The 19,200-nt window shown below is 45.7% G+C and overlaps 1 protein-coding gene across 2 annotated transcripts in view; it reads right to left on the bottom strand.

The window, feature by feature from the left end:
- Positions 1–19,200, bottom strand: part of TGFA (transforming growth factor alpha) — a 106,995-nt gene that overhangs the window by 54,352 nt on the left and 33,443 nt on the right. For both annotated transcript variants that reach the window (XM_019021595.4, XM_019021596.4), the window contains exon 2: positions 13,265–13,318. In XM_019021595.4, coding sequence (XP_018877140.1) covers positions 13,265–13,318 — 54 coding nt within the window. The remainder of the gene's footprint in view (positions 1–13,264; positions 13,319–19,200) is intronic.

Raw genomic sequence — 19,200 nt, 5'->3', positions numbered from 1 at the left:
AGTATAATAATACCCTGTTACTCCAGGGTACCGAAGAACTCTCTTTTTCTTTTTTTGAGCAGGTATGATTTTCTTCCACGTTGCCCCCCAGATGGTAAAGAATTTAAACTCAAATAGCTCTAGTTCCCCAATTAGGTATACTCTCCATTTAATGAGCTAATTATTTTACATCTTTATACATTTCTAACCTGTACTCTCACTTCAATTCTTAACAGCATTAGCATCAAAAGGGAAATTAGGCGCTAACTTTTCCCACATAAAGTGCTATGAATAGTCTCCATCTGTGATCATCACCTCTCCCTGAACCTTTCACACCAAAGGAGAGCAACCTGTTTGTATTTTAAAGAACAGTGTGAAAAGGGCTTCTGTGGAGCAAGCGAGCAAGTGAGAACATGACTTCCTCAAGCAAATGGTCCTGCCGTTTTCACCTCTGTGCTTGTGTGGCAGGTTCTGGGCACTTGCAGGGAGCTGAGACCTTCCTTTGCCTTCCTCTTCTGCCCTCCTGTGCCTCTGCTTCTCTGGCCTTCAGCCTTTCCACACAGCAGCCCTGGTGGTTCCCTCCAATTTCTCGATGTTCCTCCTGAATCTTGTTGCTGGAATAGTGCAAAGCATTCCACGTCTCCCATAAGTCAAGGAAACCACCGAGGGGGTGTATTTTCTCTGCTTTGGATGCTGTAATTCTAAAAGTAAAGCTCAGTGTTTTGGCATCTACTGGAATAGTGGGTTCCATGACCCTACTTCCCAACAGCCAAAGTGTGGCTTCCTTTGATCTGTTTTTGTTTGTTTGTTTTTGTTTTTGTTTTTGAGATGGAGTCTCACTCTGTTGCCCAGGCTGGAGTGCAATGGCATGATCTAGGCTCACTGCAACCTTCGCTTCCCGGGTTCAAGTGGTTCTCATGCCTCAGCCTCCCGAGTAGCTGGGATTACAGGTGTGAGTCACCATGCCTGGCTAAGACGGGATTTTACCATGTTGGCCAGGCTGGTCTTGAACTCCTGACCTCGAGTGATCTGCTACCTTGGCCTCCCAAAGTGCTGGGATTACAGGCGTGAGCCACCACACCCAGCTGATCTGTTCTTTAAGTGTCAAAAATAACTCCTTAGTGTTGAGTTATGCGATTGATCCTGTCATGGCCCTTATGACTTTAAGCTCAAATCATGTCTCTGCCATCAATTGGCTCAGGCCATCTTGGTATTTCAGATGCCATTTCTTACTTGAATGTTATTGTGTTCTGTCTTTGTAAATCTAAATGAAAAGAATTATAACAAATACTTACATAGGACTTACCTGTGTCCTATGTAAGCCTGGCCCTGTTCTAAGTGCTTTACGTATATTCTCTCATTTCATTCTCACGGAGACCCTGTGGGGTAGGTTCTGCTGTTATCTCCACATTACAGATGGGGGACGGAGGCACAGAGTGGTTAAGAAACGGAACTAGTTCAACCATTGTGGAAGTCAGTGTGGCAATTCCTCAGGGATCTAGAACTAGAAATACCATTTGACCCAGCCATCCCATTACTGGGTATATACACAAAGGATTATAAATCATGCTGCTATAAAGACACATGCACACATATGTTTATTGTGGCATTATTCACAATAGCAAAGACTTGGCACCAACCCAAATGTCCAACAATGATAGACTGGATTAAGAAAATGTGGCACATATACACCATGGAATACTATGCAGCCATAAAAAATGATGAGTTCATGTCCTTTGTAGGGACATGGATGAAGCTGGAAACCATCGTTCTCAGCAAACTATCGCAAGGACAAAAAACCAAACACCGCATGTTCTCACTCATAGGTGGGAATTGAACAATGAGAACACATGGACACAGGAAGGGGGACATCACACACCGGGGCTTGTTGTGAGGTAGGGGGAGGGGGGAGGGATAGCATTAGGAGATATACCTAATGTAAATGACAAGTTAATGGGTGCAGCACACCAACATGGCACATGAATACATATGTAACAAACCTGCACGTTGTGCACATGTACCCTAAAACTTAAAGTATAATAATAATTAAAAAAATACAAAAAAAAAAAAAAAAAGAAACTTGCCTAAGGTCATAGTCCCCAGGGGGCACAGTTAAGCTTTAAATCTAGGTCATCTGGCTCCTGACTTTAACCACTGTGCTATCAAATACTTACAGTTTTTATTTGTAGGCAACTTTTCATCAAGCCAAATTTAAATAATAAAAAGGCATGATTTCCTCACATGTTAATGAGAAGCGGAAATCAAGCGATCCATTTGCTCTGACCTAGAGGCCCCGTCCTTGGACATACACCCAAGGTGGCTAGCAGATGGTGAGCTCTGTGCACAGAATCAAGCTAAGGAGAGGGAAGACTGCGTTTTCATCCCCACTGACTTTGTGACTTTGGAGTCTGACAGGTTCAATCCCCTGTGCTTCATAAGCCTACTGACACAGTCATCTTCAGTCAATTCACGAAAAGACTCTTTTAGGAAACATCTATTTGTGACCAGGTTTGTGCAAAAACATTTACAATAATAAGAACCTAGACACCACAGAACAAAGTCCATCACAGGAAACAAGTCACTGTTTGCTGAGTGGAAGAAAATGTATACAGGCTGGGCACGGGGACTCATGCCTGTAATCCCAACACTGGGAGGCCGAGGTGGGTGGATCACTTGAGCTCAGGAGTTCGAGATGAACGTGGGCAACATGGCAAAAACTCACCTCTAAAAAAACACAAAAATTAGCCTGTGTGGTGGCACGTGCCTGTAGTCCCAGCTACTTGGGAGGCTGAGTTGGGAGGATTACTTGAGCCCAGGAGGTGGAAGTTGCAGTGAGCTGAGATAGCGTCACTGCACTCCAGCCTGGGCAACAGAGCAAGACCCTGTACCAAAACCAAAAACAAAACAAAACAAATATATATATATATATATATATACACACACACACACACAGAGAAAAGATTCCATAGTTTTGTGATAAGATAAAAATAAAAGCTTATATATACATACATGCATATACTCACATGTGCATTGGTATGTATGTATACATGTGCACATTCACACATATAGTTATACACACACATACCTGGCTTTAAGCTGTATGTCTAAATTTTAATGAAATGAAGGGTTAAAAACCCAAGAAAGTGGTTTCCAATCTGTCTTGGAGAAGGGGAAGAAAGAGAGTCACACAGTTATTTAATGTAAAGTGTTTGTAAATCTCCCCTCAAATAACACCTGTGGTCTGAGTGAGACGTATGCGTATCTGTGTGTGTGTATGTTTTTGAAGCATAGTGGTGAAGTGCTTAGAATTCTGCAGCCAGTTACCTGGGTTTAAATCCCAGCTCTGCCAATTTCTAAGCAGGTGACCTTGGGCAAGTTACTTAACTTCTCTGTGCCTCAATTTTGCCAACTGTAAAATGGAGCTAATAGTAGTACCTTCTTCTTAGAGTTGTTGTAGAAATAAATAAAGCTAAATGGAGCAGCACCCAGCATATAGGGAGTACTCTATAAGTGTTAGTTCATATTATTATGTAAATTCTATTGTGATTGATAAAATACAAATTCATTTTAAAGTGTCACTGAGTTCTCATAGCAGCTTTTGACCATTATGTTTATTAATTCATTGAATATAATTTAGGTTAATAGTAAAGGTACAACTACTCTCTGTGGGGTCTCACACAATTTTGATGTTAAAAATGGATCTTTATTCTGAAAAAGGTTGGGAAGCACTGGTCAAGGGCTGAATCCCTGGGAAATTGCCCACAATGGCAACTGCAATCTGGTTATCATTTGGTCAGGGGTGCATCTAGGTTTCTAGAGCCTGTCACTGTGCTGGGCTGCTTATTTAACAGGATATCAGATATAGAGGCTCCTGTGGACTGTTAGGTGATTAATCGTATTTCTATTTTTCATATCTAAGAGCACCAGGAAGATTCATTTGTGGCAGATTTCATAGCAATACCTGACAGGTTTCACTTTCAAGATCTTAAAGATACCTTTCCGGAACTACTGTGCAAGGCAGGGAGACATGTTCATTAAATCCAAGCCCCCAAAAGTCAAAATGAAAAAAGACCCTAAAAGAGGGATTCCTCCTGAAGCTGCTAAGTGACAACTAGGAAGGAAAAAAAAACCAAAAAACTTTCTCCTTTTGAGCCCCCGCTACATTGTGAATAGAACTGAGGCCCTCGATTCTGCTTCATCTAATCCATTTTCTCCTGTGTTTTGGTATTTAAGAAACATTTTAGTCAATGCAACCTGGTGATAAAATGGCCAGATGTGTGAAATCACTTTCCATTTCACATTCTGATAAGGTAATTGGGCCGTAACTTTCAAGACAGGAAACGAGAAAGGGAGATTCTGAACAAATCCATAAAGCAAACAGTGGGAGAGCCTGCTTGTGGGGACATCTGAGCCTCACTGGATTAAAATAGCTGCAGGTCTCTTCATCAGTAAATAACCAGATGCTCCAGGTCAATCTCTGAACTCAGAAGCCAGGAGTTTGGGCTTGCACAGCCAGAAAACAGAGCTGATGTTTTACCAGAAAGCCACCGTGTTCATCATTTCATCACAGTAAGGCCAATGAGAGAGAAGACGTTTGAGGTTTGAGGTGGCCCAAGTTCTGAGGTTTTTGACTTTTCTTTACCAAAGTCCTGGGTGAATACTAGAAAGTCAGTCCTGGGTCACACACATTTCACAGACTCCCAGTGACCAGCACTGTCCGGCCGAGGTAAAGCAAGAACTTGGGGGATGGAGACGTGCTGTCACCTTCTGGTGAGAGTATCTCAGCCTACAAGGACAGTACATTCAGCCTCATCTTCCCATCCAACCGTAACAAAATGTGGTTGATGACTAAAAATGCAGATTTCTGGATCGCATGCTGTAAGGGCCTAGGAATCTGCATTTCAACAGTCAGCAGGATGACTGTTATGCACACTGAAATGTAAGACCGCTACCATAGGACTTAACTCCAGGTGGCAAAAAGTAACCATAAAGATACAGCTTTGCTTCACACTGTATGCATCACCGGTAATGATAATAAGGGTAGTAATAGCAGCAGCAGCAGCTAACACTTAGAGTAGCTGCCGTGTATACAAACAGTTGCAAGTGCTTTATAGTCAACTCTTAATTGTCACATCAACCCTATGATAGGTACTATTATTATCCCCATTCTACAGGCAAGGAAGCCAGGCACAGAGAGGTTAAGTATCTTGCCCAAGGTCTCACAGCTAGTAAGTGGCAGAGGTGGAATTTGAACTCGGACTGTCTGGTTTCAGAGTCTTCACATTTGAGAGACTGACCATAGACCTGGATGCCCAGAAAGACCCAACCTCTCTGTTGAAACCTGGAAGTGTTAAGTACTTGAAATTTCTGCAAAGTGGGTCAATATTTAGGAGTCACAGGCACTGAAGAAGAGTTTGGATGAACATTCCCAGACTTCTGAGGCAAAGTGGCAAATGTTGGGGACAACTCATCCAGACAGCAAAGGTCCTGTGAGTGCTGCTGTGCAGGGGAGTGAGGCCTGGGAGCCAAGCTACAAAAATGGGTGTCCCTCATGCAAGGCGCCACTGTTTCCCCATGCTCTAGAAACAGCCATACTGCCTGAGCCTCGGAGCCTCGGCAGGTGCAGTCACTGGACTGCAAGGCCGAGGCAGCCTGCACTCAGTGCACACTGGCCAACAGACCTGCAGGGCAGCCACTGCCTCTTCTTTCTAGACACTGGAAAAACAGGAAAGCACAATGCAAATGAAATTCACATATAGTCTCATTAACCAGAGATCATTAATGTGAACACTATATGCCCTGTATTTTTGCATCTGTGTATATAGTTTATAAGTTCGAGTTACATCATCCAATTTTATATACTACTTTTTCTATGTATATATCATGTGTATTTTCCCAATCTTTAAACATTCCTCATCAACATGATTTTAAAGGGCTACATAGTAGCCTATTTGTCTACCTGTTCCGTAACTATTTTCCTCTTGTTGATATTGGCTACTTTTCACTCTGCTGGATAATAACCTAACATCTGATTGTTCTGTAAAACAGATCCCTAAGTACGATAGTTGGGTCACAGGGCATACACAATTTTTAAGTTTTCACTTACTAATACTAAGGAATTCAGTTCGCTATTAATGTTAAGCTATTTCTCAGGAGGTTATGTCCATATTCACATCCATTAGTTTTGTCATTTGCCTTGCCTCTTTTGAAGATGGTAGATGCGCTATTAACTGAGCTCCACTTAAACCAAGGCCCTGATTTACCTAACCCCATACTCTCCATTTCTTTGCTAAAGCATCTAGACCAATGCCCTCAGCATGCAAAACCTCAGTTGGCTACTCTAGTTTATCAACCTATTTCTGTTCTCAACAGTTAGGCTATATATTTACCAAGAGGCCATTTGCATTTGTTGCCAAACCTGTTTATGTCAGCTGTACTCATTACTGTACTTATGTAACTTAATTACATATTATGTAAATTAATGAAATACCTGTGCATAAGAAAAGAGCTGTTGTTTCTATAAGTAGAAAGTTTTGGAAAAATGAAGATGAACTGCTGCTAAGTTAGGGTGGATAAGACAACTATAAAAGACTAGGAGGGCCGGGCATGGTGGCTCATGCCTGTAAACCCAGCACTTTGGGACGCTGAGGCGGGTGGATCATTTGAGGTCAGGAGTTCGAGACCAGCCTGGCCTGCACGGCGAAACCCTGTCTCCACTAAAAATACAAAAATTAGCTGGGCGTGGTGGCCGGTGCCTGTAATCCCAGCTACTGGGGAGGCTGAGGCAGGAGAATCGCTTGAATCTGGGAGGCAGAGGTTGCAGTGAGCCAAGATTGCACCATTGCACGCTAGCCTGGGTGACAAGAGCAAAACTCCATCTCAAAACAAACAAAAAACTAGGGAGGTGAAGGGGGGAATGTTATAGGTCTAGAAAGATTTATGGCACTTACTCTGCAAGTGTCTAAGCTCTTATTTATGAATAAATCAAATCTGGAAATTATAGAAGTGATATGGGTGTAATTCATGCAAGTAAAGTGATGCAGAATGCTAATATATGAATCTATTAATAACTAAAACAAGAGTCATGAAATGGTACCTGTCCTTCCTCCATGTGATGCACTCTGAAATTCTCTAAACTATTCAATTCCACTTTTAAATATATTGATTATGACCCGTAAAGTGATTCTGCAACTCAGTTTGAAAAGACATTGACTTCATTCCACTCCTTCATTTTATTGATGGCAGAACGGAGGTTCAAGAAGATTTAAGAGGTCTGTTAAGGTGTTGCAGCCAGTGAGTCAGAATTACGATTCTGGATTGCATATCCTGTGTTCTGTCTACTACCCTGAGCAGCTTTTGCTCAAAAAAGCACTGACCCAGCACAATTTCCTTTGCAAAAAAAGGCAGAAGGTGAAATGAGAATGTGGATGACAAGGATAAATCTTGGAGAGGAAAGGAAGAATCCTTCATTCCCTCCTAATGCTCTTCTAAGCATTATTTAAAGTAAACACAAATGGGTGTGTGTGGTTTTATCCCCAAACTGAGACATACCAAGTGTCTTGTGTTATAGACACATATTTGGAGCAGGTGAGCCATGTAGTACCTGGGTAGAACACATGAGCCTTCTAATTTTAGAATGACTTCAGCTCCATGTGGGAAAACTCTAGACAATGGAACGGGGAAGCAGTTTGCAGTTCTGAAAAGCTTTTGTTAGGCGAGATGAGCAATAACCAGATCGCTTGCTTGCTGGCTGACACACGTTCTACCTGTTTTCCAAACAAGTAAAGACTTCAAAGGTTTTTCCCTATAATCTCATCTGCCTTCCCTCTGTGCACCCCCAGCTCAAACTTGCCACCTAAATATATTTAAGCCCAAGGTCACCACTGAGATCTGATCACCATCTCCCTAAGCCAGCTGATAATGGTGACATTCCCCATGAATAATCGCACTGTAAATTTCCATGTTCTTTCATCCTCACCTCTGAGAAGCCTCCCAGACACTAAATTAAGCAAGCCTTCAAACATGCCTTGATTCCAGGTGGGTGTCCCTAGACACAGGCCAGAGGAAGGAGCAGAAGTTCAGAGGTTTAAAGTGCCGCCCTGAGTACCCAGCTCATGCAAGGCAGATAGCAGATGGAAGCCCGGAGGCTGGTTCCCGGGCGCCTGAGTAATGCCCTCACCACACCCCCTTGGTCATTAGAGTGAGTCTCATGAAAATATGAGAACCAGATGGGCAGCCTGGGAACTGTGCAACATTTCTCAGGGTTAAGCAAGTAGCCACCCAACAACTTCTTAACCAGGGTGCATTCTGTCCCTCTTAAGGGGCATTTAAAAGTGTCTTTTGAAGATAGGTCATAACTCCTTCCTGGAGAGGGTGTGACACGTGTTCTAGGCTATAGGTGCTGCCACCCTCGTCCTGCCTCCAGCTAATGTTTCTCTGCATGCTTTACAAATTGACAACCAACCTGATAAAAATACTCTGTCCCCAACCATGCTATTGATTTCACTCCCATGGCAACTATTTTCTAAATCATGCATTAAGCAGTCAGCCAAGTTTGCCCGTATCATTGTGACACATTCCCCCATGGGTTCCCATGCTGTCTTTTCTCACCTGCATGGGAGGCTCCTTAAGGGCAAGGCAGAGAAAGCCTGCTCCTTGGTATAGTTCCAGCAACTAGAATCTTTGAACCTGAATGTAAAAAAGCATCTAGTTCCAAGAAAATCAAATACATGTCAGTGACACTACCACTTCCCTACCTTGGGCCTATGACAATTAGCATCACCAATGGATCAGTGCAGTACTTCCTAAAACCTGCAGTCAGCCTTATAACCCTCCCCACCCTGGCTCTCCAAGTCATCTCTACCAATCCTTCAGTGTGTGGTCATGTGAAAAATCTCACAGGCCACTTCTGATTCAAGTCCAATAGATGAGGAAACAAATCCAAACAGGAACCAGAAAACTAACTTGCCCAGTGACTGGACAAAAAAACTCAAAAAAACCCTCAGAAAACTCAGAAAAAACAGACCAAATGGCCCAAAACCCATGATCTCTCACCTCCAGCCTCAGGCACCACATCCCTCTGCTGTCCCACTCAAATTGTCTGAGAAGCGTTTACTAATGACAATGCCAGTTTCCTATGACGCTGGCATCATCTGCCCTCTATATTTGGGGATCTAAGAGAGAGGAAGACAGGAAGAAACCAATGAAATGTCAAGAAGAAAGGCCAAGAGCAATGGTCAAGTTATAAGAACACAGAACTTTTTTTTTTTCCCAAAATGCACAAGAAAGGCCAGGCGTGGTGACTCATGCTTGTAATCCCAGCACTTTGGGAGGCCAAAGTGGGAGGACTCCTGGAGTCCAGGAATTTGAGACCAGCCTGGGCAACATAGCAAGATCTCATTTCTAAAAATAAAAGAAAAAAAATGCACAAGAAAGCCACATGAGATAAGCCCCATGCTCTTTTGAGCCCATTTAACACCTTTGATTAGCACATGGAGTTTGCAATTTTCTCTCCACAATGTTCCATTAAAGTGTGACGGCTTCACCCTGAGTACTCCTGTTGCCCTATGCTCTAGTGCTGTCACTCAGGAATGTATCAAAACCTATCTTGCATCCGTTATTATTTCTCATTCCCATCAACTCTTACAGTGAGAAGGCCTGCAAATTTACATCATGGGTAAAGTCCTTATAGCTTTTGTTCTAAAATTACCCATTTTCACACCTAACTGGTGGGGATGGTTTCACACCATTTACATTTTTCTGGATGGTTTGTTTCTGGATTGATTCTGGGATTAAGTAAAGGAGCCCACCAGCATCCAGAGCATTGGGAGTTAGGGGCACTCAGATGTGAAAGTCACCCAGCAGAGACATGAATACATTTTATGAAAACAGTGTTCACCTGAAAAGAAATATAAGTAGAATGCAATATACAAAAACATGAAAGTAAATGCAAGTTAAAACGAAGTAGCACAAAATTAAATACAGCATCATCTACCTTCCATATCTGAGGATCTAACAAAAAGGAATCATCATTGCCTTTGCTGGTGTAGTAATGGAATTGTGGTGACGTTTTAAAAGGCTTTATCTGTTACGTATATGCATTGAAGTGTTACGAGTGAAGTGGGCTTTGCTTTAAAAAACCCTAGCAAAGGGAAAAATTAGAAAGATAGGGAGAATAGATCAAAGAAAAATGACAGAATGGTGCTAATTGTCAAAGCTGGGTGATGGGTATACAGGAACTGATTTCACTATCTCTTCTTCTGTGGATGAAGTTTTCTCTAATACAATGTTAACAGAGAGTTTTACTTATTAGTCATGAATACACACACACACACACACACACACACACACACACACACACACACACTTGCTACAATGACGGGCAGTGAGTGTGGCTGGTGGGAGTTGGTCCCCAGTTTGAGCTGTGCCCACCACAGGATTTCAGCCCTGTGCGGTGATGAGAGAGTGGGTGGGATGGGGTGGGAAGGCCTACCAGGGCCTGAGCAGTCCTCTAGGGGACAGGAAGGACACCCTAAAGGAAAGAAAGTTAAGCATAAGCCTGATCTAGTCATAAAGCCCCAGCCTTTGGAGGTGTGACTATAACATGGTCATCACCACTTGGACTTTTCTCCTGGCCCAGCCCTCTCTGGATTCATGTCTGGGTCTCATGGGGCAGGGCCAAGAGTAAATAACTCTGGAAAGAGTAATTTCATTAAATCTCTAAGGCCCTGGGGTGCAAGTTCTGTAGCTCAGTGACCCATCAAACAGAGAGCAACAGAGAGGGCAGACGGGCAGCCACCTCCCTCCTCTGCAGACTGGCAGCCAACCCGGGGGGCTTGAGGCTCTCTGGACTTTCGAAGGTGTGGCACTGCCTCTGCTCTCACAGACCACCTCAGGCCCCAGAGTGGCACTGAGCTGGTTATAGCGTAATATGCAACACAGCAGGGGTTCAACTGCTGTTTTCTGACCACATGTCACAATGAGGGGAAGTAAACCTCAGAGATGTTCTCATAGAAAGTTCCGGAAGAAAAGATGGAACAGAGGTTGTTCACGACTGCAAAAAGAATAGTCCCCTTCTGGACAAATTTATCAGGTCTGCCCACATCTGCCCAGCAGGGCCTAGGGAACCCCAAAAGGCCTAGGCAGGAGTTATGCCAGACTCCTGGGGAACAGGCTCAAGGGCAACATCCCTTAGGGTTTTCTTGTCTGAATGGATGGAGACTTGGAGGAGGGGGTCAAATAACCAAAAGGACCCCCTTCTCTATGCATGGCAGTGTCAGCACTTGCCATCATTGCAACTTGTCATCTGATTCAGTAGAGAACATGGCTTTTGGCCTACCAGGTCTTAGAGTGTGAATCAGGAGGAGCAGGAGGAACGCTTCACCAGAGAGCCGGGAAACTAGGGATAGAGGCCTGGGGCACAGGACTCCATCTCCCCCTTTTGGCTTAATCTCAAGGCCTTTATACCTCAGTTCTACCCAATTTGGCTTAGAAGAGAACAGGGAGGGTGAGGAAAACACAGGAGGCTTCTTAGCCCATGGAGATGCGTGGAGATCATAGTGACAAGTATCAAAATGAGTGGTAACCCCCAACTGGCCCAGTGTCCAGGTTCTCTCAAATGATACCCAGTGCGTAAGTGTTGCTAGAGTATCAGTACTTTCTAGTGTTTGGGCAGGTCACCAGAGGTCTATTTGTAGGAGGGGCAGAAGGTGAAGCTTGGGGCAAGTGCATTCTAGAAAGGGGGTTGGGGCAATTCTGAGAATGGCATGGTGAAGTTACTAAGCTATCCTCTTTTTCCTCCCTATATGTTCATATCTGAGTCCTTTGTGGATGGGAGGTAATTAAAAAGTGAAAGTACTGCTTTACGGAAACCCTAGTAGACCCTGGACTCCAGAAGCACTGTTTTGAGGTGGACACACTTACACCCTTCCACTTCCAGCCCCAACAAAGCACAACACAGAGTGGGACAGGCATTTTCTTCTGTGTCATCATGGACCACCAAGTGGCTTAGGCACCTTAGGGTCCAAGCGCATCAAGGATAACAGTAGCAAGGGGGGCTGGTGGGGCTGCAGGAGCAGTGGTACCCAGTGGGACTGGCAGTGTCGCCTCCAGTGGGTTTGGAGGGAAAGGCCTGAAGGAGGAGGAGAGACCAGGGACACCGTGGTTGGCTACAGAATTTATGAATAGGTAAGAAACCCGCCCCCTCCCACTGGAACCTCTCTGAAATAACTATGGAGACACAGCAGGAGGCTAGTGCAGTAACAGATGGGAGCAGAAGTTACTGAAACACACTCTGTGCTAACCAGGGAGTTGTGGGACTGGTGCACTCACACACTGCTGGGAGAAATCAGCACCATTCACTCGGAAAGCTATCTGGCAGTTTGTACCAAGGGTCATAAATCTGTATTTATTCCTGTTTCCGGAGACACATTCTGAGGAAAGAATCCAAAAGGTGGAAAAAGCTTCTAGGCATGAAGAGGTAGCATCATAACTTAAGAAACTAGAGGCACCGTAAATATCCAATAGGAAATGTTTCATTAAATCACACATGTTCACTTTAATGAGACAGCATGACATTTTAAGAGAAGAGATTTCAAGACTTTCCAGCAACATGGAACAATGCACAGCCCCAACATCTGAGCTTAAAAAGCAGGAATCCACATTGTTTCCTCACCAGGACTAATCGTATAAAAATATTAACACACATGGAGAAAGGGCAAAAGCAACATGCAAATCAAACAGAGGTTGCTCCCCTGCAGTGATGTGGCCACTGGTGGTTTGCCGCCTACATGTCCCAAGCTCTCCACTATTTTGATTTAGGATCTTTAAAATAATAATTTAAAAAAATACCGATTTTTTTTTTTTTACTATAAGTATTAAAACGTAAACCAGAAAATAACTAAACAAACGTCACCGATGGGGGTTCAGAAATCTGGGTTCTACTTCAGGTGGACTATTACGAGAGTGGGGAAAAAATAGCTGGCCCCAAGCTCTGGGGTCCTGCAGGCCCTGTTTTGGCACACTTGCCCACAGGAATTGTCTGAACAGCTGAAGAGAGACACGTAGGGGAGGCCCCTGAGGGGGCCAGGAACAGCCCCCCTTGGGCCTGCAGTTAAGACCTTCCAGTGAGCACCTCCTCGCCCCTGAGGAGGGGGCAGAGAGGACTCCGGGACAGGCGTGTGCTTGGTGGGCAGGAGGCCAGGGAGGGAGCTCTTGAGGAGCCACACAGCAGCAGGCCCGCTCCCTTCCCACACACGATCCACACACTCACGGCAGCTGCACTCACCGCTCAGCGGGGACGTGCTGTTCTCCAAGGCCTGGCACGCGGCCAACACAATACCTGTTGGGTGGAGGAGAAGAGGGAAAGGTCAGAGTCTGCTTGGCAAATGATGTCCTCAGACGCTTAGAGGGCAGGCCCTTTGACAGGCAAAGGTTCGGTAGTTTCACAGAGTGGCTGGTAGACAGGCTCGGCTACATAATTTGTGGATATCAGTGCAAAATGAGCACGTGGGACCCCTTGTTGAAAAAGTAAGAAGAAAATGCCCATGAAAAGCACTGAAATCCAGAGCCTTCCACTTCTTCCCAGTCTCTCTTTCCATCTGTCAGGGTGGTTTTGGCTTTGTTTTTTCTTAACACCTTATAAATATATATTTTTTTATGGTGGGAAAATATACGTAACATAAAATTTACCATTTCAACCATTTTAATTGTACATTTCAGTGACATTAAGTACCTTCACCCTGTTGTTCATGTCATCATGTTTGTTTGCTATTTATGTCATTGCTGTCCTTTGGGTATGAGGATACCCACAGGTTGAGTGCAGCCTCTCACAGGTGTACCCCAGGGACAGAGTGTGTAAGGGAGCAAAGGACCCACTCCCTCTGGGGTTTCCTTCCAGCTGGCAGCCGGGCCAATGTGCTGTGACCCAGCTGAGGGTTGAGGGGTCTAGTCAGGTATCTCTTATTCCCAGGAACTGGCTGTCCCAACCCAAGATGGATGGGTGACCCCTTAAGGATATTGCCTCCTCCCTGCCAGGATGTACTAGGTACCTGGATCAGGGGGAGTCAAGCAGCTCACCCCTCTCTAGTTGCCCACTGAAGATGCCATGGAGCTGCCAGTCCAGAATGGGGACAGCTGCCACCATGCCGTACCCTGAGATGCCATGTACTTAACCCCAGGCCCCGCCAGGGATAGATCATGGCAGGAGCAAGAAAACCTAGGGGAGGCAGGGAGATATTAATAAGCAGGACCATGGGAACCAAGCCCCTAAGCCCCCAGTGCATACTGTATTGTCCCACTAGACTTCACCTACAAGACACAAATTTAAAGATAAAACTACAAGATTTTTAAGACTGCAACTGCAGAGTGTTAAACCTCAAGCTCAGGGCCCTTGTGAGCATGGGGTCCTGTGTGACCTATACAGGTTGCATGCCCATAAAACCAGCCCTGCCAACAGACGACCTTTATGTGCCTTCAGATTACAGTACTCGAGGTTTCTGGAAATGGTAGCAATCTTCCAATGAAGAAGGAACCTCTTCTGAGTTATGCAATCAGCATGAGCCACATTAGAATGACTTCCCAAAACTGAAACGCAAAAAGATGCCACAGTTGCTGTGCCGAGGGGCTGGGCCTCTGACAGGTTAGCCCAGAAGGCAAATGAATCAAGTTAGCACAGGAAACAAGCAAAGTTCTGTCTGTTACAGGATCGATGCAGCCCCCTACTCTGCAGGCTGTGAGAGTTCCTTGCCCCTTTTCACTTAGGGTGTAGACACAGAAGTCCTGACTCTCAAAGAACAAAACACACTTGGAATAGATAAAGCAATCATGTTCCCGACGTTCCTTCCAACCTCTGAAATGAGAAACATAAGAACTTCAGACTGCTTTTACTGGAGGTCTGGCATGGACCTCCCAAAGACTTTTACAAAATCCTAAGCCAGATGTTTGGGCTGGAGTTGGAGGCAGGGCAGGGGGACAGGGAGAGAAAATCAGTAAAATCATGCATGTCTTCCCTGTGCAATTCTTTCTTGCTGTCCAATCGATGCTAATTTTGGAAGCAAGGCTCCCAGGGCCCCTCTGTCACCCACACACCAGTGTTAAAACAAGGCATCCCCATCCAAGCCGGGAAAAGTCAGCGGTTGCCCCCTTGAAGCTGGGGAACAGTCACGTTCTGACTTCGCTGGCACTGCCACAAACCACCCTTGGCTAAAGTCAGCCAGTGACTCATAACAGTGTCCAAGGATGACACCAAGGATGCTTTGCATACTCTGAGGGGAAGCGTGACTTGCCTGTCACAAACTGCCCCTGAACTAAAGAATTATCTTCATGCCCTGTTCCTGCTCCCTATCCTGTCAGTCAGGGTGAACCCAGTCAGCATGGTTCCTGGGCTCCATGTTGGCCTCTGCTTAAGCAAAACCCAGACAAGAAAGCAAACACTGTACAGCTGAATCCAGGACAAGACACTGATGAGCACCACTGCTCCAGGAAGATGAGGGTGTGCAATGGGGGCCTGCTCCCCAGCCTTGGGGCAAATTACTTCACCTTCTGTTCCTCACCTGTGAGCTCGCAGCTGCTAAACTCACAGAGGTGTTTTGGGAATGAATTAAAGTTTGCAAAACCACGATGTTCCAAAGATGAAAGACACTGGCTTTTTATTCATAATTTGAGCAACACAAGAAGAATAGGTCCTTTCTATACCCTCACTTTCCCACGGAAAACAACTTCTTGGTGCCTTGGGCTTCACTCTGCAATCTTGATCCATGCCCAGCATCAGCTGAGGCCCTGTGATGAGCGGCAAGGCCTCTGCTTTGTCTTCATTACGTGGTGAACCTAAGAGGACCCTGGAGCAGGAGGACAGGGCTCAGGTCTCTCACTTTGCAGGTGGATGTGTACCACTTTTTGGGCATGACCTAGTCCCAGGCCCAGTGCTAAGGTTCTGCATGTGTTCTCTTACTTAGTCCTTATAACAACTCATGACATAGGTGCCTCCCAACCTTCTGGTCCAGCTGGTAGAAATGCCCAGTCATAGAGATGAAGAAACTGAGGCTTAGAGAGGTTAAGAAATTTGCCCAAGCTCCTGCAGGCACATTCAAACTCAAGTGTCTCCAACTCCCATGCACAAGACAGTGTCTAATTACCAGACCACACCACAGTCCTTCTGACCATGGCCAGTTGTGACACAGGTGTGTATTCAGCAGTCACAAACCCCAAGTGAGTCCAAACAACAGACTCTGCAGGCCCAGCAGCTGAGCCTTGATCCGTCTCTCCCTGAGAGTCATGCATTGCCTCTTGGGGATTCTCCCACTGCCTCCAGTCTTCCTGCCATGAACAAGGTCTAATGAGGGGCAAAGGTATGAGCACCCAGGCTCACCAGCTGCCCAGCCCTCTGGCCACACAACTGTGCTTAGAAAGCCGGGCTGTGTGAGGACCTTCCAGAAACATGTGGCCTTGGCAGGCACCAAGGGTCATTCCAAACAAAGGAAGGATGGGGAGAGGACAGCCACAGGCACCGCAGCCACATGCAGTGGCTCAGGGAGACACACAGTGCACAGGCCTGGTGGCCCACAGCCACAGTCTCCTCCTGCCTAAGTTTCAAAGCTGGTCCTTGCCTGCCGCAGGCCCTCGGGACAGGAAGGCTTCTAGGAATCCCTTCTAGGCCACTCCTGCTGGCATCCTATTTCTGTTTAAATAGCTCCAAAGAGGGAAATCCCAAGACTGTGGACTTCAAAAAGAAAAAAGAAAAGAAGGGGGTGGTATCAAGGGGAAAACCACATGCAACGGAAGAAAACCCTTATGAAAGGCTGATCCTGTGTCCCCCAAAATAGAGTGGGAACCTGGTCTGCCCTTAGGAAGGACAAGTGTTGCCATGCTTATCGTTCAGCTGTTTGGTACTCAGGTAAATGTTCCCAACAGAAACAAGGTAAAAAGGAGGCTCACCGATTTAGCTCATGAGTCCCCAGAAGTGGAGCCATCCCGAAACCTATGTGCTGATGTGTCAATGGGAAATGCTCTTAAGAGAGGCTGGACATCCCTCTCCCCTGGGCCCCAGAGCAGGACACCCCCACTCCAACTCCTCAATCAGGCACAGGACTAGCAATTCTGCACAGATACCCAGGCTGGGCCTTCAGCGTCGGACACCCTTCATCCTCAACCACACATTGGCCTGGTGACCACCTCTTCTGTGGACACTCAGCTATAGTGCCTGGAGCTGGGAGGGGCATCCTCCGGCCCCTGACCACCTCAGCAGAGTGGACCATGCCCTGCTCTGGCCTCTGCTGGGGCTGGGGTTTGCTTTCAGGCCCCTATGTACTCCACTGCATGGATCAGTTGCTCCCTCTAGAATATCAAGAGCTCTACCTTTCACCTGTTTGGGATCCTCTAAGCCAGACTTCCTGCATGAAGGGATGAAGGGTGAGTTTTTGTTTTCGGGGGGATGTGGGAGGATGAAGAGGCTGCAGCAGATCCTTTTGGATGAAGGATGCTCTGGATTCAGAAGAGGTGGTGAGGAAAGGCCTTTGGATGAAGAACACGCTCAGGGCGGGAGGATAGGGATTGTGCTAGAGGGCAGGGCAGAAGGGAGTGTGGGTATTCAGAGGGCAGCAGGTTTCCCCCTTCCTCCCCTACCATTCTTAGACCTGGCAGGTCCTAAGGAACAGGAAGTAGTTAGTGGTACGTAGACGGTGGGAATCCTGCTGCTCAGGGAGAGGTCTGCAAAGGCTCCCATGTGGGCATAAATATATAAAGAAATGGGCCACACAGAACCCAGGGCCAGATAGTATAGGTTCATGGCATCTTCCCTTATGAATTATATCCCAACATTCAAATTTTATTTGCAAGCATGGCAGGATTTTAACTGCGTAGCAAAAATCACTAAATTGTATGATTTCATCAATATTTTTAAATCCAAGAGGTTGACAGCCAGGTGAGGATGCTGGCTTCAGGGTAAGAACTGATTAAGAAGGAAAAAGGGAAGGCCCTGCAGAGGAGGACTATGAGCAAGGCTGGTAGGATGAGCGTACCATGGACTATCCACAAACTCATTGGGATATTAAAGTCTAAAGCAGCCATGTGGCATCTCCATTGGACAGCAGCAAGTTCCAACTTGATAAATCTCGGGAAATACTTAATGATCCAGCATTACCTGAAAGCTCATAGGAATTTTCCATATCCATCTAAACATATCTGACAATAGCAAAAAACAAAGTATTCAGAATGAACCTTCAGGATCAGGGAGGCAAGAGAGATGGGCAGATGGGTGCCTGCACCACAACCCCCTACCGCTTTTCTAGCCTGTCACGGCACAGCAGAAAGGGGCTTTGCCATCAGGCCTAGGTGCAAATCCTGGCTCTGCCACTCCTTCACTGTGAGACCTTGGCTCTATTATGTACCCTTGCTAAGGCTTGGTGTGCTCATCCATAAAACAAGGATAACAGCCCTTCATGGGACTTGCAAGGATTAAGTGAAACAAAATGAAATAGAGTACATGAGGTCCATAAGTCACCACGAGCACCCACTGAACACAGCACTTGATGGGGCTTCATGTTGGTCCTGTTTCATCATAACTTCCAGGAAGTTCAGGATGACGAGGAGGTGGTCATGACCCTCCTCCCTTTGGAAATCACTAAGGGAACTTCAACAAAGGGTTTTACTTGAGGCCCCGGGGTCGCCCAGCTGCAGGCTACTGATGTTCCACGGACTGATCTTGAAATAGCATGCCTTTTACGCCTTTTGAGGGTTTAAATAGTCAACATGGTGAAACCTGGACTCTACTAAAAATACAAAAATCAGCTGGGTGTGGTGGTGGGCATCTGTGATACCAGCTACTTGGGAGGCAGAGGCAGGAGAATTGTTTGAACCTGGGAGGCGGAGATTGCAGTGAGCCAAGATTGTGCCACTGCACTCCAGCCTGGGTGACAGAGCGAGACTCCCACTCCAAAAAAAAAAAAAAATTGTTATTTACTTATGTTAACTAATCAAATATTTATTTAGCACCTACATACTGTGAGCAAATTGAGTAAAAAAAGAGAAATCTGAGACCTTTGACTTTCCCTTAAAATGTTCAAGTCACGTGGGACAGCAACTACCCGAGAAAAATGGAATCCTCCATACTTCAACAAAGGCAGACAAGTGTAGGCTGTTGAAGTTATCACTACAGCCCACCAAGGCACTGGACCGACCCTATATTCCCATAGATGCTTCCCCTGCTTCCATGCCCAAACACTATCT

The sequence above is a fragment of the Gorilla gorilla genome, chromosome 12 (genome assembly GCF_029281585.2).
Source record: "Gorilla gorilla gorilla isolate KB3781 chromosome 12, NHGRI_mGorGor1-v2.1_pri, whole genome shotgun sequence".
Taxonomy (NCBI): Eukaryota; Metazoa; Chordata; class Mammalia; order Primates; family Hominidae; genus Gorilla; species Gorilla gorilla.
This window is presented reverse-complemented; position numbering and strand designations above follow the sequence as displayed.